The sequence below is a fragment of the Alosa alosa genome, chromosome 10 (genome assembly GCF_017589495.1).
Source record: "Alosa alosa isolate M-15738 ecotype Scorff River chromosome 10, AALO_Geno_1.1, whole genome shotgun sequence".
Taxonomy (NCBI): Eukaryota; Metazoa; Chordata; class Actinopteri; order Clupeiformes; family Clupeidae; genus Alosa; species Alosa alosa.
In genome coordinates this window covers 6,364,497-6,392,030 of record NC_063198.1, presented here as the reverse complement: position 1 = coordinate 6,392,030, position 27,534 = coordinate 6,364,497, and the positions used below count along the sequence as shown (strand labels likewise).

The window sequence follows — 27,534 nt, the reverse complement described above, 5'->3', positions numbered from 1 at the left end:
CTGTGGCGCTGTGATTTAAAAGAGGTTCACAGCCAGATTGGCAATCGGCCTAAACGTTGACATGGTAATTAGTATTCAATACTCTCAGGTACCGACAGGTCATTTCAGCACAACTGCTTGTTAGGCTGTTGGTGAAAGTTAAAACTTCAAGTCGTCCTGTAATAGCAGAGGAAAAAAGCTCTGCTTCCTCACTCTGCATGAGCAGTGCCTTCTGCATAAAAGTTTACAAAGTAGAGTGACTTCAGAAAAGAGAAAAATTGGGGCAGGCGAGATGGAAAAGCACTCATTAAGAGTACACAATGTCCTGATCATAACATCATAAAATGAGCGAGCAGCCATTTTATGTGTGATTCTGAGCCACTGTTCATTTTACAGTGGGAATGTGAGGAGTTAGAGGAGCTTTTCTGAACCCCCCCCCAGCTGGGATTAGTCAGTATTTAGCAGAATTATACAATTACATAAATGGCCCACAGAGACGGCTTGGGTTTCTGTTCGCAAATGGGTTTCGCTTTTCTTTGAATTTTCTGTTTCAAAACTCTGAAACCGCAGAAACCTTACTTACCTTTGACACGGATTGAAACTGGAGGGAGGGAACACAAGGCTTTCACCAGGTCTGGTTTTCCCTTCAGAGGACCGGGGTGATATGCATTAACTAACTCAAAAAGGTAGAGCACAATGGGCAAAACAGAGCGCGCTTGAGCTGTCAAAAAAAAAAAAAAAGGAGGGATAAAGACTAAAGACCAAATCCAGGGAGGTTAATTTCAAGTTCATTTCAAGTTTCTGTACAAACTACAGATAAGTTTGGGTGACTTGAAATCCCAAGGTGTCTAATCAGAACTTTGAGTTCCTTTAACAAAGCAGTAATCAAGTCTGATTAATGCCAAGGAGCCAAGGAAAAATGTCCACACCATATTTTTGAAAGCTCATCAAATATAAAACAATAATTTATTATTTCTCTCATTGTACAAGACATCAATGTTTCTAACTAGAGTTGTTAAGCTTTGTGTTATTCTTTGCCAGATACATAGATTCCTACAAAGGCTTGTGGACTACAATGGACTTTAACAACGACAAACAGAGAGGTTTCGATTTAGTCAACAAACAGGCGACTTCTTGTCCTTCAGCCACAGATACATAACGGTCTCACATTGGTTGTTTTGAAAGACAATGAACAACATTGTGTATGGCAGTCAGGAACTCAATAGTCAAACGTCAGCACCTTGTGTGGAGGATTTGTTGTTTCTTCAGTAAAAGTGTTCACTTTCAACTAAAAACCACACTTTTTTCATAAAAAAACAATTCTGTGTTCACTATGAAGCTAAATATTTTTGTATTTCCTTTTAATATGCAAAACATATGCATACACAGTAAAATACTGATAATAGTTACTTGTTTAAAAAAAAATCAAAAACAGAAAATGCTAAATGTTGGCAGTTATTTATCTCTGGCACACAGTCTTTTAACAGTTCCAAAGCCTTTAAAAACCCAAATGACAAAGTTCAAATTTAAAATGCATTTTTTTCATTGTGTAAAACAGCAAGCACAAAAAGGAAGAAAGTTATAGAGAGCATTCGAGAAAACTGTCTTTTCATATTTTAAACTTTTGAATAAATCCCCTCGTTCCAAAGTCCAACCATAAGGCAGCTATTGGCCTCAGCACCCACTCTCACCAATCCATAGTCCAGTTTCACCTGACATGACTTTAACCACCTCTCTCTCTATCTACATCTCTCTCTCTCTCAATCTCTCCCTCTCTGTCTTGCACTCTTTCTCACTCTCTTTAGTATCATATTTACAAATGTTGCCACATTGAACGAGGCAGGAATCTCTACCCCAATCGGTAGTGTCTTATGTACAGCTCCGTGGGCCTGTGCGGACCGCTCCACTCCACTCCGCTCCGCTCCCGGTCTAGACGGTGGTGACGGAGAGCAGGGAGTTGTAGACGCGCGCGCCGTCGGGCGAGCGCGTGCCGTGCGTCAGCAGCTCCTGGATGGTCATCCAGTTGTCGAAGATCTTCTTGTTGCGCTTCTTCATCATCTTCTTGTGGCTCAGTTCGATGATGTTGAGCTCCTTATGCGGCTCGTCCGGCCCCGAGCCGGACCCTGTGCCCGGGCTGCCGTCCCCTCCGCACCCGCCGCCCTGCCCGTCCTTGAGGCAGTCCATGCGGCTCTGCTTCATGAACTCCCGCCGCTGGCGGTGCTCGCGTGCGCGCACGGCGTGCTGCTTGCGCTCCTCCTTGCTCCAGTAGCGGCCCATCTTGAGCTCGCTGGCCGCGTCGTCGTCCGTGGTCATCCCGCTGCGCTCCTCGCGGATGCGCAGCGCCCGCTCCTTCAGCAGCCGGTCGCGCACCGGCCGCTTGGTGATGTAGCGCGTGCCGTCGCTGCGGATCTTCACCTTCCACTCCATCTTGGGGCCCAGCTCCGAGCCGCCGCCGCCACCACCGGGGCCGCCGGCCCTGGACGAGGTGGGGGACAGCGGGTCGCGGCACATGCTGACCAGGCTCATCTGGCTCTGGGCGTACTCCACGGCCGACTTCTGCTGGATGAGCTGCATGTAGCTCTGGTAGTGCTGAGCGTGTGCGGGGATGTGGGCGTGCTTGTAGGGCGAGTGGCCCTGGAGGAGGGACGACCCTCGGCCGGACTTGCCCCCAGCGGTGGCGGCCGCTGCGTCCGCCTTACGCTGACCCTCAGCCTGCGTCACGCTCTCCGGGTCCTTGGACGAGGACGAGGACGAAGACGACGTGACTCGGCCGCGTCCACTGGACCCTCCTCCTCCGCACACCTCCTGGACGGGCGACAGCAGGGGCTTGAGGACCTTCCCCGGGTTGGCGGCCACCCCCTCGGGCAGACCGTCGCTGGCGCGCCGCAGCGAGTTGTCCGGCGAGAGCTCGAGCGTGAGCGGCGTGCTCCGGCAGCTCTCGCCTGTGTTGTAGGCGCTCGAGCTGTCCTTGTCCGACTTCTCGGGCAGCTCGGTGATGTCGGTCAGCTCGTGGCGCCGCGCCGCGTCCACGCTGGTGTTGTAGTTGCGGAAGCCGCTGTTGTGCAGCATCCACGACTCGCGGTACTGCTCGCGCAGCTGCTGCACCTTGTGCGCGCGCACGATGCTCAGGCACTCCAGCTCGATGGTGCGCAGCTCCTCGTTCAGCAGCGCCAGCTCTTTGTCCACCCCCTCCTCGCCTCCGACTACACCGCCGCCCGCTGACGCTGCCGCGGCCGCCATGCCCGGGCAGTAGAGGGCGCCGCCACTGCCCCCGCCGGCCGCGCTGCGCACCTGACACTTGAGCTCCAGCAGCTCGCGGAAGCGCTCGCACTCGTCCGCCGGGATGCCCAGGAAGTCGGACTCGCTGATGAGCGACTCGCTGCTGAAGGGCAGGTCTCCGCTGCCCAGCGTGTCCTGGCTGTAGGCCAGCCGCCGGCGCCCGCTGCCGCTGCCCAGCGTGGTGCTGGCCGAGAAGGGCCCGCACGGGGCGTGCTCGTCGCCCAGGTTCTCCTGCTCCGAGCTCTCGTCGTTGCGCGTGCTCTCGTCCGTGCGGCCCACGCCGCTGTCCTTCTCGTGCCGCTGCGAGAGCAGAGTGGCCGTGTCGGTGGTGCCGCCGTCCTCCTCATGCTTCTTCTGAGAGAGAGAGAGAGAGAGAGAGAGAGAGAGAGAGAGAGAGAGAGAGAGAGAGAGAGAGAGGAGAGAGAGAGAGAGAGAGAGAGAGAGAGGAGAGAGAGAGGGAGAGAGAGAGAGAGAGAGGGAGAGGGAAATAACAAAAGGAAAGAGAATTAATTTTAATGTTTAAAGATGTCAACTCAGTTTAAAAGGACTAGAAACTTTCTGTGCAAGTCTGAGTCCTCCTCTGCCACTGTCTGTGGTGATCTGACTGAGTGTCAGACTAAACGTTTTATACTTCTGTTATATTATACTCCCTTGTTATATTATACTCCCTTGTTATATTATACTTCTGTTATATTATACTCCCTTGCAGATATGCACATCAACAGCTGTGCACATCACAGACACATTTCTTATTCTCTCTAATCCCCTCGTTAACTATCCATGTGCAGTTGGTACCCTTGATGCATTGTGCCAGCCTGGTCCCAAAACACTGTGGGGTAGACAGACATCCACACAGAACCGTGTGTCCACTCTCTAATGACCAAATCTCCATCACTCAGACCTTACTCTGCCACAGGCCTACTTGTGGATGTGCTATATTGTAGAACACTGCTCTAACTGCCTGACCGCTGTTACCTGCTGGAGCATGCTGGCAGTGAACTGCATGGCCTGGTGATGCTGCTGCTCCAGCATGTCCATGTGCAGGTCATCCAGGAAGTCGTTTCGGTCATCATCCATCCAGCCCTCATCCAGCTGCCAGGAGGAAGATGAGGAAGAGGAGGAAGAGGAAAAGAAGAGGGAGGAGGAAGATGAAAAGGAGAAGGCAGAGGGAGGAAGAGGAGGAGGACAAGGTAGAGGGGGAAAGAGAGGAGACAGGGCGTCAATGTCTCATGATTGGCTATACACTCATCCAGACTGACACCCTGCCTGTTCTTGTCCATCACACCCACAGGCATTTACAGCTGACCTATAACATTTGAACATAATATGAACATATTATATATCTAAACATAGTGAAGAGTTCAGATGCAAAATCCTCTAAATCCGTTTGACCACTTTTCTTTTAAATGAGCATTTTTTACCAGGCGCCTGTGGGTTTTTGCCTACAAATCAATATTGCAGACCAGGAAGCGGCATTTTGCGGGTTTTGAAGCAAAATTATTTGATTAACATATACTATGTGTGGAGAGCATTCACTCACCATTGTTATCTCATTTTTGACGGAGTTGCCGTTTAGAGGCTGTCATGTTTGGAGAAACATTAAATCATTCATATGACACATCAGTGCATCCATATTACAATGGGTTCAGTGTGGATTGTTCTCTATTGACACACTGCTGTCATGAACCAGATCAAAGTAGCGTGGAGGCCTGGGCGGCAGGCACTGGCCTGTGCGTGACCCTGACGCAGCGGTACCCTGTCAGAGCTGAAGGCTCCCTGCTGGTGCTGTGCTAACGCTAACGCTAACATCTGATTGAATTTGCGCTTGCCTTCCCTACCTGGATCTCTGGTCGTGCCACGAGCAGACAGACGTTCTTGTTCTCCTCGCTGGTGAGCAGGGCCACTGCGTCCTCACGATTCTGGATCTCGATGCCATTGATCTGGACACAGAGATGGGGAAGAGAGGGAGATGGTCAGCAAGGATATCCTCAGGCTATTGAATAAAAGATACTTTTTCTCCCTAGAGGAAAAAGTTGCTCCTTTTTCTAATTGTCTGTGTTTTTTCGCGCCTGAGGAAAAGTTACCTGGATGATCCTGTCGCCTTCTCGGATTCTTCCATCCTTTGCTGCTATGCTGTTTGGATCAATCTACAGATGAACAAACAACAAAGACAAAACAAATGTACTCACCGAACACCAAAACACCAACCAACTGAGAACTATTTTTCACATGTCTACTAAGCCTATTCTATATTAGCCTAGAAATCTAGACGCACCCTAGTGGCAGCAAATTACATTTGCTTCCAGGGCTAGTCTAGCAACTCTCCGTTGGCTTGTGAGCTCGAAAAATTACAGTTCTATCAGACCAATCAAATCGTGTATAGAGTCGTTAGGCGGGCTTAACATAATGATTGATGGCAGAGTTGCAACGGTTTGGCTTGAATTCCCTGCTACTTAAAAAACAAATTAGATGGATGTTGCTGTTGGCCAACAGTGTGACACGAGTTAAGCTTGTTTTAAGTTGGCAAAAGTTTAAACTAGCCAACTAGCTCCGCTGGTGGGAAAACGCATGGGACTCTGTCCTATTGCGTGCAGAGGGAATTTGAAAGACAACCGATTATCCCGCCCCTCGGACTGAGCACTGCGAACGGTGAGTGCCCAGACCCTACATTTTAATGTGGGTCTGGCTCGTCAGGCTAATTCTATATAGCATAACATGAACATATTTTTATCTTTTACTTTTATAGATTTCATTCACATCCTAATAAATAACTAGGCCAAACCACTTTCGAACATCTATTTAGTAGACAGACAGACCAGTCCATTTTTTTTAGGCACTGTAGAATGATTTCTGACTGGGGTAAAAGAAAATCTCTTATCAAAACATTTTTTATGTTTCAAAAGCACAGAGCTGCTATGATAAATGACGATATGTTACCATAATCTATTTTTTTAGCTCAAATACCCATCACAGGAACAGTGTCTCACTTATAGTGGCTGGTTGCAAAGATTCAATCTGATTCAAATTCAATCTATGAAAGAACTGATTGGCAAAAATATGTCTGTGTTAATTTCACGTACTTCACTGACGTAGATCCCAGTCTCGTCCTCGTCGTCGGTTCTGTAGCACACGGTCAGACCCAGCTTATCCTGAATGTTCGACCGGTATAAATCCACTTCCTGGATCGAACATGAAAAAAAGCATCCAAAAAAGGAAAAGAATTTTGAGTGTGGAGTGCGTAACAGCTTTATGCTAAGCAGTGTTAAAACATAAAGCTAATCCTGCTGAACACTCACAACTTTATCTTAAAGCAGCATTTGGCTGAGATATGGGATGGAGTTCATTTGAACTGGGGCTTGCTGCTTGCCGTAAGAGCGAGGGAGAAAGCAGACAAGCAGATAAGCTCATTTCCCATTAAGCATAGCATCATTCATCGTCTTGTCATTACCACTGCAATCTGGGCCTACACACACAAATACCTCTTCTCAAGGGAATTGTGCAATGTCTTAGTGAGTGCACACACACACACACATATAAATTCCTGTGTATTTAAGTATGGATAAAATACCATGCGTATCTGTGTGTGAGTGTGTGTCTGCATGTGTGTATGTGTGTAATCAGTGAAAGTGTGTGTGTGTAATCAGCGTAGGTGTGTGTGTGTGTGTGTGTGTGTGTGCGTGTGTGTGTGTGCGTGTGTGTGCGTGTGTGTTGGGGGAAGGCTGGAGGAGTAGAGAGAGTTAAGACTCCTGAGCCCTGCTCTGTCCTGTAGTTGAGTGCTGAAATCTGCCCTAATCTCCCCAAACCCCAAACACGCACTCCAGGCCTGATGAGCTGCCCAGGAATGCACCACCAGCTGCCCACCCCCGGACCCACCCCACCGCAATCAGCATAGTTACAGACCAGCACACAGTCCAGTCTCATTCACACACACACATATAACCACACAAACAATCACACGCATACCGCAACCACACACACACACACACACACACACACACACACACACAACCACACTAACAATCACACACATACCGCACACACACACACACACACACACACACACACACACACCGCACACACACACAAACAAACATACACATACACAGTTAATCTATAACCGACTACACCTGCTCTTACTCTACACCCCCAACACCCACCCGCCTCTCAGTGAAAGTCCTGGACACAAAGGCTGACCTTTCCACAGAGTCTCCATTCCACACCTCTGTTGTGGAACTATGTGGAAAAGCTCCTTAAGAGTATTACATAACCCTATTACGTGTTCTAGGTTCTGAGCGGACTCGAGGGTTTGCGTAGGGTAGCGGAGCGGAGTGGAGCAGCAGCAGCAGCAGCGTGGACTGGACTGGGCAGGGAGGGGGGTGGTGGTCTGCTATGTGCAAGGCCTGAAGGTCACTCCTATTATCCTTGCTCCGAGGGGAAGGTGCCCATTCATCAGCTGAAACAAGAGGCAGCCCGCTGTTCGGGGCAGCTCGGGCACAGTCTGGGGCATCAGAGAGAGTGTGTGTGTGTGTGTGTGTGTGTGTGTGTTTGCGAGGGTGTTTGATCATTGATCTCTGTCAGTAGGTGGTGGGTGCGTGTGGGAGGGAGGTGGTGGTGGTGGTGGTGGTGGTGGTGGGGTTCTGGTGAAGAGGTCAAAAGAAGGACGCTGTGCATCTGTCCTGAGTGATGAGCCTGAACTTCACCTCTCTCTCTTTCTCTCCTATCTCTGTCTATCTCTCCCTCCCTCTCTCTCCCCCACTCTCTCTCAGGCTGTGTTATTAATGCGGTTGCAGCAGTGCCATGACCCTGCGGGCCCCTATCTCCTTCCTGCACGCTCATCAGTGCCCCATCTCTGCGACGTTAACGCACATCTTCATTATCGGCCCCATCACTCATCCTGTATTATCCCTTCCATCTCATTACCCCCCCCCCCCCCCCCCTCTGGTCTGGATGGGCCAGGGCACGGCAAGCCTGGAACAACACCGGCTCAATAGCGACTCGAACGCGGCTTGATCGTTGCTGAGGAGAGAACCACTCGGCGTCGTCACAAATAACTAATGGATGTCAGCGTCTGGCATCTGCTGGCCGCATGGAAAGCACACGAGTCACTCGACTCCTGTCTGGCCCTGACCGCTCCGAGCTCTTTAGGAGGCCGAGGGGAGCGTGTGTTGGCTGAGCTCATCAGGGCAGAGATAGATCACAGCAAATGGACGCAGTGCAGCTAACAGACAGACACGCACAGTGGCTGACCGATTAACAGACAGACAGACAGGCAGACAGCGCATACACAGACAAACAGAGAAATGTACAGGAAATGACACATTAGCGCATAGACATTAAGTCAGACAGTCAATACACTGTGCACACACATTGGCAGAAAGAATGGGAGACATAAACAACTGCACTTATGCACAGACAGACACACCCAGACAGAGGAGGACATTACGGGACAGACAAGAGACTGGGAGAGACTGCAGACAGGCAGACTGAGAGACAAAGACAGATGGACATTTTAGTGGACAGACAAACAGAGATTTGAAGAGAAGGGAGCTAGGTAGTGGGCAGATGGGGCCACTTCAGGCCGAGGGAGACTGATGTGGCGTCTCTGGTCTCAGCTTAAATCTTCACTGATGTCATGAGAGGAGAGCTGCACTGTGTTTGTGTGTGAGCGTGGGTATGTGTGCATGTGCGTGTACGTGTGTGTGTGTGTGTGTGTTTGTGTGTGTGTATGTGTGCATGTGCGTGTACGTGTGTGTGTGTGTGTGTGTGTGTGTGTGTGTGTGTGTGTGTATGTGTGTGTATGTGGTGTGTGTGTTTGTGTGTGTGGTGTGTGTGGTGTGTGTGTGTGGGTGTGTGTGTGTGTGTGTGTGCCTTTGTGTATCCTTGCCTCATACTCCAGCTCCTCACGCTCGATCTCTTGCTGCATGCCCTCCAGGAAGTCCGCAGGGTCAAAGTACTCATGTGCAGGAGAGTGTCTGAGGGTGACAACACACACACCACATTTAACAATGACACCCAAAGGGCCACGCCTGAGAAGACATGCTTTTTTAGCAGCACCAGGACTGAATGATGTGTAATGGTTCTTGTGTCCTGTCCTGAGACTGTCCTGCATTTTTTGTTCTTGTGATCAACTCAGTCTTAATTCCCTCAGGAAAGAAAATACACATGTATGCACAGCTTTCACACTCACAAACCACTTTCTTTCATTGGTAAGGGGCTGAGGGGTAGATAATTGAGCAGGAATGATCCATGTACTGTGACCCACTAAAAGGAAGAGGGAGCACGAGGGAACCAGAGAGGTAAGCCTGGGGGTTGTAGTTTAATGTGAAGATTGTGTTTTTTAATTAAGTAGCAAAATCAATTCAAGTTATCACCTTTGACCATTCAGGTAAAAAGAAAAAAAGAGGGAAAGAGAGAGAGAGAGAGAGAGAGAGAGAGAGCGAGAGAGATGGAAGGTGACAGCCCTGCGGAGTCCTTTGTCCGCTCTCTCAAATTAAAGAGGACAACTCCATTTGGTCCTGTGCCCCGAGCCTCCTGTCCCTGGTCACTAATGAACAGGTGCTGCTGCACAGGTGTGTGGTAGCCCTGCCCCTGGCACACCAGTGTTCCCCATTCACACTATACACTAGTGTGAGTTAGGTCAGATACAAAGGTCAAAGAGAGCCAAGGCTGAATGTGGAATACTTTTTAACGCTGTGTAACTTAAGAGTACAATTACCAAATGATTGTCTCTGGAATAAACACACTAAACCTTCCTGTTTGATATGTAAAACTATTCATAAGTTCTTTTCATAGACTCCTTTATCTAGCGCCAAATCCAGGGCAAGGTATGAAGTAGCAGAAGTAAAACAATTTAACAGTATGTGGAGTCGAACCTCTGAGACACTCACTCCGTGTGTGTGTGTGTGTGTGTGTGTGTGTGTGTGTGTGTGTGTGTGTGTGTGTGTGTGTATCTGAGAGACTCACTCTTCAGGCAGCAGGTACTGCTCGAGCACGGTAACGGGTGGTGGGCTGGCGGCAGTGGGCAGCTTGCTGAGGGCCATGATGTGCTGGAAGGTGATCTCCGTCTGCGTGGCCATGTCCACCACCTGCATGTCCCCCACGGGGCCTGCCGGCTTGGGCCGAGGGGCCCGCCGCAGCACCTGCACCATGATGGGCTCCTTGGCGTTCCGGAAGGCCTCCACCGCCTGCTCGTGCGTCGCCTTGGACAGGTCCTTACCGTTCACCTGCACAGGACACAGACAGGAGGGACGCGGTGAGGGCGCTTACAGTACTCATACACTAGCACTTGGACATGTAGAGGTAAAGGTGACCGATATTTAGCTGTGGACTGTTCTCTGCTAACCACTACCCAGAGCGACAAGGACTCACAAAGGCGGTGTGTTCAGGAATCAAACACCTATAGACAGGGCAGATATATTGTGCTTTTGTTTGTGTTTAGGGTTCTTAGCAGATGCTTTTCAGTTGTCCAAAGCGACTTAAAATGACATCAATAAACATTATAGTAACATTAAAATGAAAAGTTTAAAGTAAAGTCATCGAGCCAATTAAAAAAAAAAAGAAAATGGTCACAATAATCCAACACACAATCCCTGACATAACCGGCTCCTGATTCTAGACCAGCAAGGGGATGGTGCTGAGTTGGAACCAGTTCTCCTGACCGAGAGCCAGGTCTGTGTGTGTGGAGATGCAAAGAAGTGGGTCAAGATTTGCCACTGAGTCCAAAGCAGCAGTGGAACTGTGTTGGTGGAAAACCGATAAATGAATAGTCCTACTGACTGCTACTCTTGTACTCGGACACGTGAGTCGTCAAATACACATATCGACGAAGTGGACACATATGTACCGTGACGGCTGGCCCCGCTACAAACCACTGGGTCTGGGCAGAGGATCGGCTAGTAACGCTGGTTGAGCGTGAGAGACCTTTCAAGGCTCCGTTGACCAACCATATGGAAAACTGCAATCCCCACTGATTCTGAAAACATTCAGAGGTTCGCAGTTATTTCCTCTCTCTCCGTGGTTCAAACAGGACTGCTGAAGGCCCGGCGGGTGCTGGGCATATGGTGTGTGTGCAGACCGCAGAGCAACCCGCAGAAACCACAGAGGCTGTGCACTGCACTGTCTCAACCTCGCTGCTCTCTTTTCTACGGGCATCTGAGAGTTGGCATGACGACTCAGTTTAACAAGGCCACTTTGAAAGGCCTGCTGATGCTTTAACGAGCCACTCCACGAGTGACTGAGCCTCGTTTCTCTGGGCCGTCCAGGGCAGGGCTGCCTGTGTGCAGATGAGGAGGAGAACATGCGGTCAGTCTCTCATGGCCTCCCAGCAGCTATCGCATGCACACACACACACACACACACACACACACACACACACACACAGTGTGTGCAGATGAGCTGCATGCTGGAGGAGAATGTGTCACTCTCTCATGGTCTCCCAGCAGTTCAGACTACGCTCTTTATTTACGCTCAGCCAACAGCCTAGGCACAGCGAGCTGCTCTGATAGAGACGACTCGGCACGCACACACGCACGCACACACACACAAGTGCACACACACACACACACACACACACACACACACACACTTCTCCAGGGAGGAGTGGATGAAAACAGGACCATTCGTCACCACTGTGTGGGGAAAAAGGGAAACTCTACAACAAACAGTCAAATAGCAAAACAAAACCAAAACAAACAAGTATGAACAAGAAGAACAAGAAAAACGAACCAGGGAACCGAATTTTAAAAAAAAAAAACATCCTGGTAGAGCCGCACAGATGAGTCATGCAGTTAGTCATTCCTATCCTCCTTCTTCGATGTCTGATAACCTTTTACTGTCTGACTGTTTAACGGGGTCAAAGCTCTGCTAAGCAGAAAAAAGACGCTAATTACATTGAGCAATTTATCAGGGTCATTAGCCTGTCAGATCCAAGTGACCCTTATTTAGCTAAATAATTTTGAGCGAGTCGGTGAAGAACGTGTCCTCTCCCTCGTGGAGATGATCTGGGCGCACTGCACCACAGTGCGCTACACTATGCTAACTCGGAGATTAATGGGTGCAGGGGGCCGAGGGGAGACGCACGCGCCCGAGAGACTAATTGCCTTCGGATCATGAACAGAGCGAGGAGGAGGGAGGGAGGGGTTTGAGCTTCCTCAAGATCTCAGCACATTGTGCCCATTCGCTGCAAGGTTGGATGGAGTATTAAAGTTGATTCAAAACAGCTCATTTGAAATCAAATGCATTTTTTGTTCCATTTTACAAAGTCTTATTTGCAAAGTATTTCGTATAACTAAAGGGGGGGGGGGGGGTGGATTTCCAATGACCATGTTGTTCATTTCTGGGTTAATGCACTCCAGTGACATACACTCTGAGATATGTTGACTATTAACGTACCTGACAATGGACGATGCAAAAAAACCCACTAGTTTTGTTTTGATGGGTACACAAGTTTAGATGAATACCCTGTTAAAATGCAGTAACAAGTATTGTGTTTAGAAGCTTCTACTGATCAACTGAATAGAATGGCATGAATTGAACACTGAATTGCATATCAAAGGAACCAAGAGATGCTGTGGCAGAGTCGGAGACTGTTCCATCTCTGGAAATGCAAAATTGGATACAAGAGAGCATTCGGAGGTGGCAAGCAATCCATCTGGCCAGGCAGCCTCTCACAGGGATGGTGACACCGAGGACTGGGCTGTCTCTCCTGCTGGCTGCGTATTAGAGCTAGGGGTCAGCTAAGAGCAGTGTGCTTTATCAGAAGCGCGTGCGCACATGCACACGCACACACACACACACACACACACACACACACATTGCAACCCTCACCCCACAGCACCCAGTCCTCCCGAACAGATCCACTTTCAGTCAGCTTGGGTGTTTGGAATTTGTTCATTTGTTATTCCTGACTGCATGTCTGCTTTGATATGATCTGAGCCTGGGGCACTTCTCATTTTCAAACACTCCTCTGCTCTCCATGCCTCTGCTCTTGTGTGTGTGTGTGTGTGTGTGTGTGTGTGTGTGTGTACACTCTGCCTCCACAGACACACACACGCATGCAGACAAACACAAAGCTGTGTGCGGGGCTGTGTGTTTTCCTACGCGGATGATGAAATGGGCAGGATGCACAGGAAACTCAAGTGATGCAACGCTGCTGTGTCTGCCTCTGATATTACCTGAGGTTACAGTCTCTCTGTGACTGCCTATTCTGACCTCCACACCACACACACACATGTGTACACACACAGAACACACATACAGACACAGACACACACACACACGTACACATTCAGACAGACACACACACACATACACACAGACACACACACACAGACACACACACACATACAGAATCCCATCCCCCCCCACACACACACACAAACATCCAAGTTGAGGGATTCATTTTCTGATAAACTGCATTTCGCTGATGCATTTTCTAGTTCATATCAGTCATTCACAAGCTGCAGCAGTGGCCTACTAACAGCAATGAGTGACAGCCACGTCCACAACACGTCCATTCTGCTATCTACTCGGGGCTAACCTTGTGCTGGGGGAAGGCAATGAATAGCATGAATTTGATAAAAACATTCACCACGTCTGGCACCATTACCCTTTCGCAAAAGCAACATTCCTCATTTTCAGAACATGGGATTGAACCGAGAGATGCATATACTTATGGGGAAGTCGGGGGGTGGGAATCACTCTGCCTTAACTCTGAAGAGGTTGTGTGCGCTCTCCACTAATAACCAAAAAGGATTAATCCTAATCTAGGCTGCAGGCATAATTGGATCATCTAAATTGGGCTCGTCCCTCTTTCCACATTTGAGCCATCAAAAACTTAGCCTCCCCAAAAAAGTAATAGCTTTCAAGATTTGAAGAAAATTTGCATCAAATAATTGCAACGCCGAGCACTCGGAATGAGAGCGGGGCTGGAGTTTGGAGCGAGTCCCTGATTTAGGGAAATTATGTGAGAAATGTTTTTTCATAAAGTTACGTGAAGGCGAAATGAACAATATGCCATATCCTCCTCACACATTACTGACACAACTGCCATACCATTCCCCTGGGGTGTGTAATATCCTCCTGCTCTTGTATCACTGAAAACACATTCCATTCCACACACATCTCATACACAATGTGTTTGTCTATATCAGTGTATTCAACAGAGAGTAGTACACACTTCTCTCTCTTCATTCTCTGTCTCTCTCTGTCTCTCTTTCTCTTTGTCTCTCTTTTTTTCTCTCTCTTTCTCTGTCTCTCTTTTTCTCTCTCTCTCTCTTTGTCTCTCTTTTTCTCTCTCTCTCTCTCTTTGTCTCTCTCTCCTCTGGAGAAGCCTCAGAGCGCAGGATTCCCACAGCTCGGCGAGAGGCAGTGACCCACTGACAAAAGCACCGGAGAGTTCCACCTCGGCGCACTTGCTGAAGGCTTCCCAACCCCTTACCAGAGGAGGAGGAAGAGGGGGAGGGGGGGAGTCCCAACATGCCTTGTTACCCCACACCCCACCCCATCTCAGCCCCCCTCACCCAACTCCACCTCCCCTGGCGCCCCCATTCAACCGGTTCACCTCTGACACGGCCCATGGTTGGAGCCGTGCTGCTTCCACAAACACTGAAGGAGCTCCTCCCAGCAGGACGGAGCTGCGGCCCTCCAGCAGCCTGGCCTGCCTCTGCCCACAGCACAGCAGGGCCAACGGACCGCTCTCCCAGAACCGGCCTTCAGCGCAGCGCGTCCCTGGCTCCTCAACACAATGATGGGAGGGTGGGGGGTGGAGGGTGGCTGATGTCTCTTTTTGTAAAACCCACTGGAGTAGTCTTTCTAAAGACTAGAAAAAGAATGGGCATTCACAAGTTAGTAAGCACTCTAGGGAGCATCCACAGTCTGCAACCCTCAGATACTCAACTAAAGAACCACCACAGCCTGACTATCACCACCAGGCATCACCTCTGCATGCTTCACACAGAGGGATGTCTTTGTACCAAGCCAATTTGTCCTTTCATAGCACACGTACCAAAAGTCTGACCTGCTGCAAACTAACATATCTATATTTATATTTATATACTTATATTACTTTTTCTGCTGTAAGTGCATGTTGTGTATAATGTCTGTATGCTACTGAGACCTTGAATTTCCCCCTTGGGTATCAATAAAGTATCTATCTATCTATCTACATCTATCTATCTGTCTATCTGTCTGTGGTTGTGAAGCTTCATTAACTATAACAGAATAATTGAGTCTGTTTAAAGGTACACAGATTTCAACTTGCTTTGTGCTGCTGACTGAGGCAGTCAGTGGATCTGTGCATAATCTGAGTGCAACACCACCACCACAAATAGAGAAACAAAAGAAAGAGCAACACAGCCTTTCACTTTGCTAAAAAGAGCTGGAAAATCCTGCACAACTCAGGTCTATAAATGTCCACTCTGTGGGCCTCAGATGGCACAAACTGCCCCTCTCTCTTCCTCCCTCTCTCTCCCTCTCTCCTCTCCTCCTCTCTCTCTTCCTCCCTTTCTCTCCTCTCCTTTATGGCCCAGTACACTTCTCAGAGCCAATTCTTCAAAGCCTGGGTCTCTTTTTCCCTCCCATCCTGGAGAAGAGAATGGAGAGAGAGAGAGAGGAGTGGAAAGCCCTGCGGCGCTGGGGAGAGAGACGAGGCTCCGTTGAGGCTTATTCTCCGCCAGCTCAGGCAGCTGAGAGGCACAAACGGTGTGTCTCAATGTGGGTGAGATCAGTTTGGGCACGCCGTTAATCCTGCCTTTATTTCACCATTTTAACAGTCCTGACAGGAAAAGAAAATGAAGAAAGAACAGAGAGAGAGAGAAAGAGAGAAAGAGAGAGGAAGGAAGGAAAAGAAACTGTCAGACTGTCTATCAGAGCCCTGTGAAGGTCTTTACGCTATTCTTCTGCGGGGGGGGGGTCTTGGAGGGGAAAGCCCTCTTCCGAGTTGAGGCTAGAGACGGCTCTCCCCTTGGCAGGCTAATAAACAGGGAGGCCCCTGGATGCCGCCGCGTGTTGTTGTCTCAGCGTGGATTACGGCAGAAACAGTGAGCCTCTAATGCCAGCTGAGCACGACCGCCTGGAAAAGACGCCGCTGTTTACTCTCGACTTAATCTTATTTAAGCGAGGCCCCGTTCTGCTAGACACGGCCAATCAATACCGCGCTAGTCTCGCTTTGCTCTCCTGCCCTATCTCTCTCTCTCTCTCTCTCTCTCTCTCTCTCGTTTTCCTCTGCTCATGTGCAGTCTGTCTTAATGAGAGGCCCTTCAGGTGTTCATCAAGTTCCTTAAAAAAGAACTCAGCTTTCCCACACTCTAATGAGTACATGGACAATGTTGTTTGCCAGCTTGACTGCTCAGTCTGCAGCAGTTTAAAGCTCGACGTCCCTTGAGTGGAGTGTTGTGAGGCTGAGAAAAAGGAAAAGAAAATTAACCATCTTCATAACTAGGTTATGAAAAAAGCTAGTGGGTCCTGTTGTTCGAGAGATGTGCAAATGCATTAACCAGATATCAAAATAAACAAAGACTTCAGACCCACTTTGGATATAAATAGATATGAAAGTTAGCCAGCTAAGTCAGCTTTTTGACTTTCTTTTTCTGACTTTCTTTTGACTCTTCAGTCACCTGGGGAGGGTTGGTCACGTGAGCAGAGATCAGAATATTAGTGTGCCGATACAGACGCGGAAGAGAGAGAGAGACAGACAGACTAGACAGGCTAGCTGTCAGCGCCACTCAGCCCTCAACAATGAAGACGTCTCAATCCTGTCCACCCACCGAGCAGAGCCAGACAGACACTCGAGTGGGGATGGCCTCTGCTGAGAGGGCTTATCTGTGTGGGTCTCTCTTCCTTGTCCACTTTATATGCCACCATTTGACCACTCCTCAGTCCTTCCACCTCTCTCTCCCTTTTCTGCCCTTTCCTGACTCCTCGCCTCTTTCATGAAGATGCGCCGAGATATGATTTGAATAAAAAAGAGAGGGATCACCGAGCCAACAGCTGCTGTGTGTGGTGTGTGTGTGTGTGTGTGTGTGTGTGTATATGCGTGTGTGTCTGCACGTGTCATACAGTGCGTGTTCAATATGTCGTCCATCGCTGGACACAGAAGGTCCGGTCAGACCTGTGGATTGATATGACACAGGGGACAGCAACTACCCCAGGACCCTCTCCAGCAACAGCCCGACAGTGACGGACACAACTGGTCAGCCCCAGGCGACCAGCAGGGGATTTCACCACCCGTCTCATCGGTCATGCTTCCCCTTGCACCGGTCACCCTCCCACACACCTCACTCTCTGTATTAACTGATCCCACTGTGCCGTGGGGCTGTGTGTGTGTGTGTGTGTGTGTGTGTGTGGGGGGGGGGGGGGGGGTTAACGGAGGCCATCTCTGACCGATGCATGGTCCTCGACTCACAGGAGGATAATGAGGAGTAATGACTTGTCCGCCATCTGCATTTGAATGACCCTGCGACTTGGTGCGCTTTAATAAGTGCTTAAAGACCCTTATATTTGCAATGGGGGGTGAGTGAGAATGTTTTATTCATGGCCCAGCCGAGGCACTGGGGACATGGGCTGGCATTCACAGGGAACACGTGTTCACAGGCCATTCGCTCTGTTCATCTTGTCGCATCATTTGCGGAGGGAATCATGCGGACCCTCCTGAGAGAGCAGTGAATCTTTATCCCCCCAGATGAATGTCTTCATTGTGACATTTTGGCATTGCGGTTAATGGATACGTCTACTGGAAAACACAAGATACAGCAACACAACAATGCGCTTCACTCTGAAAGGAAATGAGGTTTAAAATTGCTGTGGTTGTTGAGCTCAAAACTTAAACGCAAAACTCTCGGAACACCTAAGAGCTATCGAGGGACAAGTCAGTCACTGCTGAAGCTTCACAAAAGACTTTTCACAAAAGCACATTTAGTATGCAATTTCACTAAACCTATAAAAGCCTTTCTTTGATTTGTTTGCCACTCATTAGCTGAACAATTTTCTCAACACTGACAACTATACAAACAACCGCAACGAGGGAAGGAAGTGGGCCTTTAATCTAACAAGACTCAGATGCCACAGGCTATACGATTGCTACTCTATTTTGGGAAAGCACTGATCATTCTAAATCAAAACTAAACCACTATCGCCACAAGATGATTGGCTCAGGTATGTCTAGGTCTCGTGTTTAGGGAACATGAGAGAATACCAATAACGTGCGGCCTTTCAAGTCATGATGTCACTTTAGTTTACTTTAGTTTTGTACACTCATCCTCATCAATCCTATAACTGCACAGAGACTGCATGTGTGTGAGTTAAACCATTTAGGTGTGTTTACAGTATGTAACACGCTGTGTCTGTGTAAACAATACATACATCGGTCATGTTGTGTCTGTTTGTGGGGTAGTGACTCTACCCCCCCCACCCCCGTGTCGGTCACGCGAGCAGACGAGGAGGGTGGTGGTGGTGGTGGTGGTGGGGGCGCTGGAGGAGGCTCCCTGGCGGTGTTGGCAGCTAACCACCTGCTCTGGTGCTGAGCAGATGTGCAGACGCACCACCAGGACCAACCTGCCTCTTGTTAAGCCGGGAGAGCTGCCTTGGGCCCCATTCCCTTCCCTTCTCTTCTCTACCCCCACCCCACCCCCGTCGTGCAAACAGCTTTGTTTTTACAACCCCGCCTCTGTCAAGCCTCATTAGGAAGCCGGGGCGAGAGTGCCAGAGTGCGGGGGGGGTCCCGGCTGTCTGTCAGGTCTGCTCCGCCCTGCCGGCGAGTCTGTCAGTCAGATGAGTACCGACACCCCCCCCCCTTCACTGAGCTGACAAGCTCCAACCGATGTCACTGATGTATTTACATATACAGTACTACACACACACAAAAACACACACACACACACACACACACACACACACACACACACACACACACACACACACACACACACACACAGACACATGGAGTGAATTATGGAGTAGCCTGGTAGACTGAGTTAGAGTTTAGGGAATCAGAGGGAGGACATTAAAATAGCACCTGTCTGCAGTAACGCAGGAACTTATGAAGTGTGCAGCTGTCTTGTTTGGTTCCTGTTGTTTGTTGGTCTTACTTTGCTCTGTAATCAACTACCAGGCTGCATCACCAGGTGTAGTAGTGCGGGAGGGAGGTGTTGACTGCCAGTGACCGTCCCCAGTGAGTCCTTGGCCAGCGTGGTCACTTCACTGGTCTGCTCTAATGAAGCAGAGAGAGACACAGGCCGGCGCCAGCGGCATTATGGGAGAGGACTCACAGAGAGATTAAGTCCTCTGCCACTGTCAAACAACCCGTCCTTTTTCTCTTTCTCTCTCCCTCCCTCATTCTCTCTCTCTCCCTCTCCCTCATTCTCTCCCTCTCTCTCGCTCTCTTTCTCTCCCCCCTCCCTCATTCTCCCTCTCTCTCCCTCTCTCATTCTCTCTCTCTCATTCTCTCCCTCTCTCTCCCTCGCTTTCTCTCTCATTCTCTCCCTCTCCCTCTCTCTCTTTCTCCTTCTCTTTCCTTCAGCTCTCTACAACACAGGCCCCCTTCCACCCCCTTGAGAAAAAAACAACCCTGAGGGGCTTCTTGTCGCTGTATGGTGCATACCTTCCTGTCTTTGAAGTTGGAAGTCGGACCTTTATTTTTTTTTTTTTAATGCTTTAAGTTGGTTAGGTGGGTCGGGGAGTTTACGGCCGGCTTACTGTGAGGGCCTTCTCTGGGATTTAATTACGGCAAGCCGAGGGGAAAATACGGCCCTTCTCCAGCCCCCCGGCCTTTACCCCGCCTGCTAATACGCTTCCCCCCTCCGAGTGGCTTTTAGAAGGGCTTGCTTTATTGAAATCGATGGACGCTAACTGGACGGCTATTTTCAAACATTAGAGGATTTAGAGGGGCTGAAGCATTGCCTAAGCATATCACAAAGGGGCTTGGAATTGCCTAAGCTGTCCTTTATGATGTATGCCTCTGCTTTGACGCGTTTTTATTGGGTGGAAAATTCGGACCACTCTCAAAGTATTGCTACCAGGGTATCGCGTTGGCTTATCGGCACAAGATAAAAAAATCCCACACTGACCCAAACCCAACATCATAAAGTCTCTGTGTGTGTGTGTACGTGTGTGTGTGTAAGATGGAGTGGCATTTGTAATAAAGGGTGGTAAACAGACATCAGTGTGTGTGAAATCAGCTGGCTGACCCTCTAATGAAGAGAAATCTGCTTGCATTATCTGTGTTTGAAGTAGGGCCAATCCCTAATCCTCGCTTCATCCACCAGACACACACTCCAGACACACACACACACTCCGCTCCTGCCCAGAGCAAGCGGCCACACCGCCCCCAAAAATATCCCAGACTGCCTTGGGCCAAGCGTGGGCGGATGTGCCACGCGCCGTGAGCACCACAGCAGACGCTAATGTGACCTCTCGCGTGGGCATGTGACCTTGCAAACACTGTAGACACATGCATGGTGGAGGTGTGGGTGGTGTGTGTGTGTGTGTGTGTGTGTGTGTGTGTGTGTGTGTGTGTGTGTGTGTGTGTGTGTGTGGCTGTCTACCCGACACATGGGAAAGTGTAGGGCTATGAAAAGAAAGAGGCGCTGGATCGCTTTCACACTTCAAATGAGCGCTCAGCCAGTTGATTAAGCTCTGGCGCCACACAGCTCCAGCTCCGCACTTTAATTGGACATGACCTCAGTGGTGGCCCAGGGCCCACACTCTATCTCCTTCTCCCTCCCTCCTTCCATCCCTCTCTCCCCTTATATCAATCACCATGAATAATAATAATAATAAAAAAAAAAAGCGTTTGCTGGACAATGACAGAGCTCATCTTCCTACATTAATAGGCCTCTGGGCTGTGTGAACCACAAAGGCCCTCATTGTCCAGGCAGTTCAGGTACATGCTAATGACCTGGAGATAACAGCTTGTCTCTCCCAGGCCCAGCCTCTTGGACAAGCGCTCAGAATGGCCGCACTGTTCCACTGCCTCAACACAAGAAAGCATGGGGGAGGACTGCTTTTATTAAGCATGCTTAATCACACGGCTCATCTTTCATTTTGGCAATGTCACATTGAGATACAACCTAATCTCCTATCTACATACACTGTGTGTGTGTGTGTGTGTGTGTGTGTGTGTGTGTGTGTGTGTGTGTGTTTCTTTAAGGGAACTCTCTCTCTCTCTCTCTCCCTCTCTATCAGTCCAGACATGAGCAACTGAATCAGGTGAATCCCAAGTGAGGGCTATTTTCTTTCCCTGGCCACAGGTATCAGAGGTTGGTGCAGGATCACGTCTGAGTTTGATCTGTGATGACGAATGAGGATCCATGTTAAACAAGCTGGACTGCCTTTGCCTGCTGATCTGAACCTGTGCCTGGTCAAGTGCTGCTACTGCTACCGGTAGGATTAATTGGCAGTGACAAACCAGGGAGAGAGAGAGAGAGAGAGAGAGAGCCATTAGACAGTCAGCAGGGTTCCGTCAGCTCGCAGCCTGCCAATCAGAGATAATTGACAGGCAGCAGGACAGTCCTAGTGTGGTAAACGGAAGAGTTGGACAAAGAGATGTCTGTATCTGTTCATCATCACCCCACCCCCAACCTCACCCCATGACATTTATTCTCCTCTTTTTTTATTCCATTTCTTTTAAAGGACACAGGACATCTGATTAGTGCAATTCACCTGCTTAATGATGCTGTATCAAACACACACACACACACACACACACACACACACAGAGAGTATCAAAGAGTGTTTAGCATTACAAAATAGACGTCCACTGATACAGCCCTCAGTGGCAGTGACAGCGACTGGCCCCAAACCCTTTTAGTCTTCTCTTAAAAACACACCCCTGTGTGATCAAAGGGCTGGCGGCAGGAGCCGACACAATGGCCAGAGTGGGCCTGTCATGGCGGGGGCTAATGTGAAGGAACAGCTCCGGCCCTCAGTAATGAGGGGGATGAGTGCTGCTAGCACTCATTAGCTTGGCTTAATTCAGACAGCGACCAGCACGCGCTCTTCAGCCAAAATGACCCCCACCCGCACCTGGCTGCTCTGTGGACACACAATGCACAGCGGCCAGTGGCCGTTTTTCTAACTGAAGTTAAGAAAATGGCATGTGGTGTTGTTATGCTGTCCACTTTCAGCATGTAAATTCACACAAACACTTCTCTTTTAAGCTGGATCGTCTCGGGCTGATGGGCTCCAGTAGTGTAAGGCAGATTAAAACGATGGCGGCAATCTTGTTAAAACACGAGCCGCAATCCACTCACTGGTGTTTGTAAATCCAATTCAGATTACGGGAGATAACAGAGACAGGCTGCGGCGATGGATCAACAAGAGACAGAGGGTGAGGACATGGTTAAACAATGACTGAGGCAAATCACCAGAGGCTCCCCCTCCTGGCCACTCACATAAAGCACAATGGCATCTGGCACTTGCTCTTTCAGTGCCTTCTGTCAACACTCAAGACGGGGCAGTAAAAGCAAACAGTCATTATGAAACGAATGGTAGGGAACTAATGCCAAGTCAAGATACGTCATACTAGTACACACAAATGCATGCATATGTATGGACAACTTCTGCCACACAGCAACACAAACACAAACACATACACTTGCTAAACAACACAACATAACACAACACGTGAACGCAAAATGTGTACATCAAGAGATATGCTCTAGAAAACAACTAGAGAAGACATAAGGTTCATCAGAGGACATCTCTGGTAATATTTTAAGAAAGGCATCTACAGTACTTGCATCCCCACTAACTCAGATTAATTTCATCATGTCACTTAGCCTCTGGGCATTCAGGATCATTGGGATACAAGGCAACAAGGAATTGAATACTTCCTGCTGTAAAAGCCTGATAATTATTCAAAACAGTTACGCTCTAGTGAAGTTGGGAATAATTTGCTGAAATGTATGGAATACTTTATAATCTAACTACATGCACTTAAAATAAAGTATTTCACATCAGTACAACTGCTTGTAGAGGGACACATGAAGAGCACAATAGTAAAGAGCTTAGCCAGACTAAATAATAACAATAAAAACTTTCACAAAATGTGGGTGTGATCCCTTTCTTAAAAATAACCTCAAGTTCTAAAAGTCTAAAAAACCTAAAAGTCAAATTGAGGTGACTGACCAAAGAGGCAGAGTCAGCATTTAGTGGACAATGAGGATCTGCCCACAACAGAGGCACTCTGTGAATAACGTTCCCACTCCATCAAATCTAAAACAGCTCTCTTCATCAGACATGGAGTCTTCCAAGAGTGCTCCGTGAATTCCCAAAGCACCTTCACAAACACTTCATAAAAATGTCCAGCAAACTTTCCACAAGCTCTTCACAAACTCTCCTCCAGAGTTTGGCCAAACAACACAATCACTTCCACTTCTCTTCAACTTCGAAAACCCCATAGCAGACAAAACAAAAATCCCCTCAGCAGGTGACATTAACACACCACTTTAGACTGCACACCAAAATACGACACACTGTGCACAAGTCTCATGACTCTAAGAGGTCCTCAAACATGTGAGAAAGAAAAACAAAGGCTGAGAGACACTTTTCGGATGCCAGCCTGTAATGAGAACACAGAACAAACAGAAGCTCTATCCTCCCAAACAGCGAGGTCAGTCCCGCGAGGCAGGACAGCTGGCACGCGAGCGACGCCGAGCAACCGTACCTGACAGACTTCATAGAGTAGTTTGTATTGCTCCTCAGGCTTCTGGAGGGTACAGAGGCTGCATCCCATGGTGACCAAACCCTCAGCATCCAGTCCTTCCCTCAGGCAAGGCAGTCAAGAGTGATGGAGAGAAGGAGGGAACCACAGAGGTAGAGAGGGAGAGAAAGGGAGAGAGAGAGAGAGAGAGAGGGAGAGAGAGAGAGGGGTTGTCTGTGTCCACTCTGAGCTGGCTCACATGTGTCCGCTCCTGAGCCCGTTCCACTCTTGTCCACTCCTCTGCACTCCCCACTGCTCTGCCTGAGCAAATGGGTTTATCTTCCAGGGGGGGAGGAGGAGGATTTACTTGGAGCCTGAAGCCTGGCACACTCCAGTGTGTGTGTGTGAATGTGTGCGTGTGTGTGTGCTCCCACGATGGTCAGCCTGTCCCCTTCTCACTCACTTTCCTCCTCCCTCAGACGAGCGTCTCTGTTCCACTCTAGCTGCCCGGGCCAGCCACGCTGCACGGCTTATATACTCCCACTCATGAATATTAAGCAGGCCTGTTGAATATGCATGAGGGGGCTTCCTCAAAGGAAAGGGAGAAGGGGGAGTGAGCGTAGAGAGGGGCTGTGAGAGCGCAGTGGAAGCCGGCCCGAGTTGAACCAATTAACCAATCGTTACAAGCATTGTGTGGCAGAGACAAAAGTGTATGACTCTCCGTCAAAACAAAACAAATTAATTTTTTGATTCCTTTATCTTACAATAAGAAAAAAAGACAAGAAAGAGCCTCATTATTAAACCAAAAACAAGAAACCTATTTCATGTACACTGGCCTCCGTTTCATGTACACTATCCGAGTCCGTATCGCGGAAAAAGGGGACAGTTTACGAATGAAGGACTCCGTAAAGGGGGGAAAAAGGGATTCTCGAAGCTTTCGTCGGCCCGATTGCTTTACAATGTCCACTAATCAGTGGGCCCTGGGCCAAGCCCAGTTAGAATGCGTGGACGGAACCTCATGGGCAGCCTGCGACCCGAGAGCGCAGCAAGCCGAGCGGGTGATGGGAAGTGACATGCGATTCTCCACGGCTGTTTCCCATCCGCGTTGGAGTCCCTCGGTCACTAAGATGCCCTCTTGCTGCGCCACGGCACGACAAAAGAAACGGCTCTGGCGGTGACAACGACGGTGGCGGTGGCGACCTGGCATCGGCCCGCCACCACCACTCTGGTGCCATGCAGCCAACCAAACGCAAATGCCAATTAGCGGGAGCGGTGTCGGATGGCATCGCTTGTTAGAGCCCAAGCAGGAGGAAAGAAAACACTGGTCACCACAAATTGCTGTCCCCCCACCATCCTCCTTCCCTTCTGTGTGCATCGGACATCCCTATTTCAGGCCACAGCTTGTGCGTCACTGCTTGACGCTGGGCCATGTTCCAGTTTGCTAGCTATGGCGGCTACAATTGAAAAATTCATAACCAAAACCAACGAGGGGACAGCGGTCAGAAATTTGACCCACAGTGCTAGTTGCGCACTACATTGCTCACTGCACTGAAACGCATGATGTGCTTGTAGCGTGACAGGAGTTTCATTACAGCTCCGGGAGAAAAGCCACCGCCGCTAACCCACACGACGGCCTGCCAAAGACATCAGCTCGGGACCGAATTCCAGCCCGAGCGCTCTACCCAGAGGTTATCACTTGAGGAAATATTATTTCAGATGCGGGCTTAGCGGGCCTCCACCTAGTCTGCTCTCCGAGGTCCCTCTCGCTCTTTGGCCCCTCACGGGGACGCCAGCGGCTGGGCAGGGCCAGACAGGAAGTGAGGCCTTGCATACCTGTGTGCGTTCCCTCGCCTGATGGCTCCCCAGAGGGCGAGCGCTGCTGTTGTTCCAGCGACGCCGGGATGGACGGTGGATTTTTCACCTCTGACCAGACGCTTCCACACCGATCCGTATCGGCGCTGAGAATCCTGCCACATCCTGTTGTCGCTGGGTAGAACATTGCGAATGGAAGGGAAACTCAACATTTGCCGCAAGGCTCCTAGATCACAATCCCACCGCTATCCTCACCAGTTTTCGATCATTATTTCCTGAATGGATCGCTCAAAGCTTTTGCCACAGATAGTCATCTTCATTCCCACGACTCCGGCGTGAAAAATCGTGCAGCGTCACCTGAGATCCTGACATCACGTGATCGCGTGGAGGGGAGGCCCTGGAAACATATCTGGTTTCTACAACCATAGCTCTTCAGTGATGGCTTCCCCAGGCCTTCTTGCTAACCCTGGTCCCAATGGCTCAAAGTCTGTCTGAGGCTCTGCCTGAATCAGCAGCCGGGATTAGTGTCTGAGCTCTCCCCCCCCCCTCTGCTCATCTTGCCATCATACGGAGATCATTTAATAACCGAGCCGAGCCGCTTCCATTCATTAGACGCTCCCTTCAAACAGAAACTAGAGCCAAGAAAGAGCTCCATGAGAAGTAAATCCACAAAGGCCTTAAAAGAGATTTGGCAGCACATCTCAAAATATCGCAATCTTGCCTCGGGATATATTTACGGCGTGTGTGTGTCAGTTTCATGTGGCTCACAAACACAAACTGATTTATTCTCACGCAAACGCAAAAACAGATCCGATGTGGTCACATCGGCACATTCGTCAAATGAACGTCCTCAGCCCGCAGAGTTCAGAAACCCCGGTTCGTTTCAGGCGAGGAATCCTCAAGTGTGTGATTAACAGCCTGGCTTACAGCACGCTACCAAACAACAGCAACAGTTTCCCTAGCCAAGGAAGGAGATGCGCTGCTGAGGTCCTCCATTGATGCTCTGTGTGGTGTGTGTGTATGTGTGTGTGTGTGTGTGTGTGTGTGTGTGTGGGGGGGCGGGTTGGTGAGTGGAGGCCGTATGAAGTAATGGGGGTGGTGGCGGGAAGGTCACTGTCATGGCTGTCTTTAATCAACAGGGAGACCAGCTCGATGCCCACTGAGCCCAGAACAGCCCCCCAACACACACCTCCCTTCCCCACCCCAAGCCCAGGCACAACACACACACACCCCACCCCAAGCCCAGCTAGATCATTCATATTCATCCCAATGCACTCCCAATGGACCAGCTTAACCAGTTGTCTCCTCTTCTGGCCTTAAAGCTGCTGCAACAGATGGACCAGCAGCTCGCTCTCTCTCTCTCTCTCTCTCTCTCTCTCTCTCCCCCCCTTCCTCCCTCAAGTTACACATGCTCTTTCTACTTATCTTTTTATCATAGTCTTCAAGTGCAGACATTCAACGTTACCCTGCCAGGAGGAAAAACCATTATCCTAGTCCTGGCATCTAAAATGTTTTCTACATTGCTGTGTAAGCACTGTTAGCACAGCCTTCAACACTGTCAAATGTCATCTTCAGCATTCCCAGAGCATGAGATGGGCTTGTGGGAGCTGCGTTTTGTTTGTCACAGAAAAAAAGGTTACAGGAGAAATAACGACACATAAAGAATTTATCTCCTTTTTAACCAGTGCCTCTGTGTGGCACCCTGGGTGAGCGTCCGTGTTAATAGAGGTGTGACCTCGGCATTTCGCTCCTGGGGCAGTGAAAATGTCACGCCATCACTCTCCACTTGGACGGTTTAGGGGCCGGCGAGGAAAAAGGGAAAAAAAAGG

General features: G+C 49.3%; 1 protein-coding gene across 2 annotated transcripts in view; it reads right to left on the bottom strand.

Moving 5' to 3' along the window:
• Positions 1-926: 926 nt before the first annotated feature.
• Positions 927-27,534, bottom strand: part of pdzrn3b (PDZ domain containing RING finger 3b) — a 96,586-nt gene continuing 69,978 nt past the window's right edge. The window contains exons 1-8 of one of the 2 annotated variants that reach the window (XM_048253809.1): positions 23,918-24,282; positions 10,222-10,481; positions 9,143-9,230; positions 6,339-6,437; positions 5,343-5,405; positions 5,097-5,198; positions 4,234-4,350; positions 927-3,612 (exon numbers count right to left, since the gene is read on the bottom strand). In XM_048253809.1, coding sequence (XP_048109766.1) covers positions 1,909-3,612; positions 4,234-4,350; positions 5,097-5,198; positions 5,343-5,405; positions 6,339-6,437; positions 9,143-9,230; positions 10,222-10,481; positions 23,918-23,986 — 2,502 coding nt within the window. In that variant the 5' untranslated portion in view covers positions 23,987-24,282 and the 3' untranslated portion in view covers positions 927-1,908. Of the gene's footprint in view, positions 3,613-4,233; positions 4,351-5,096; positions 5,199-5,342; positions 5,406-6,338; positions 6,438-9,142; positions 9,231-10,221; positions 10,482-23,917; positions 24,283-27,534 lie in introns of those variants that run through there. The other variant, XM_048253808.1, reaches the window with a different exon arrangement.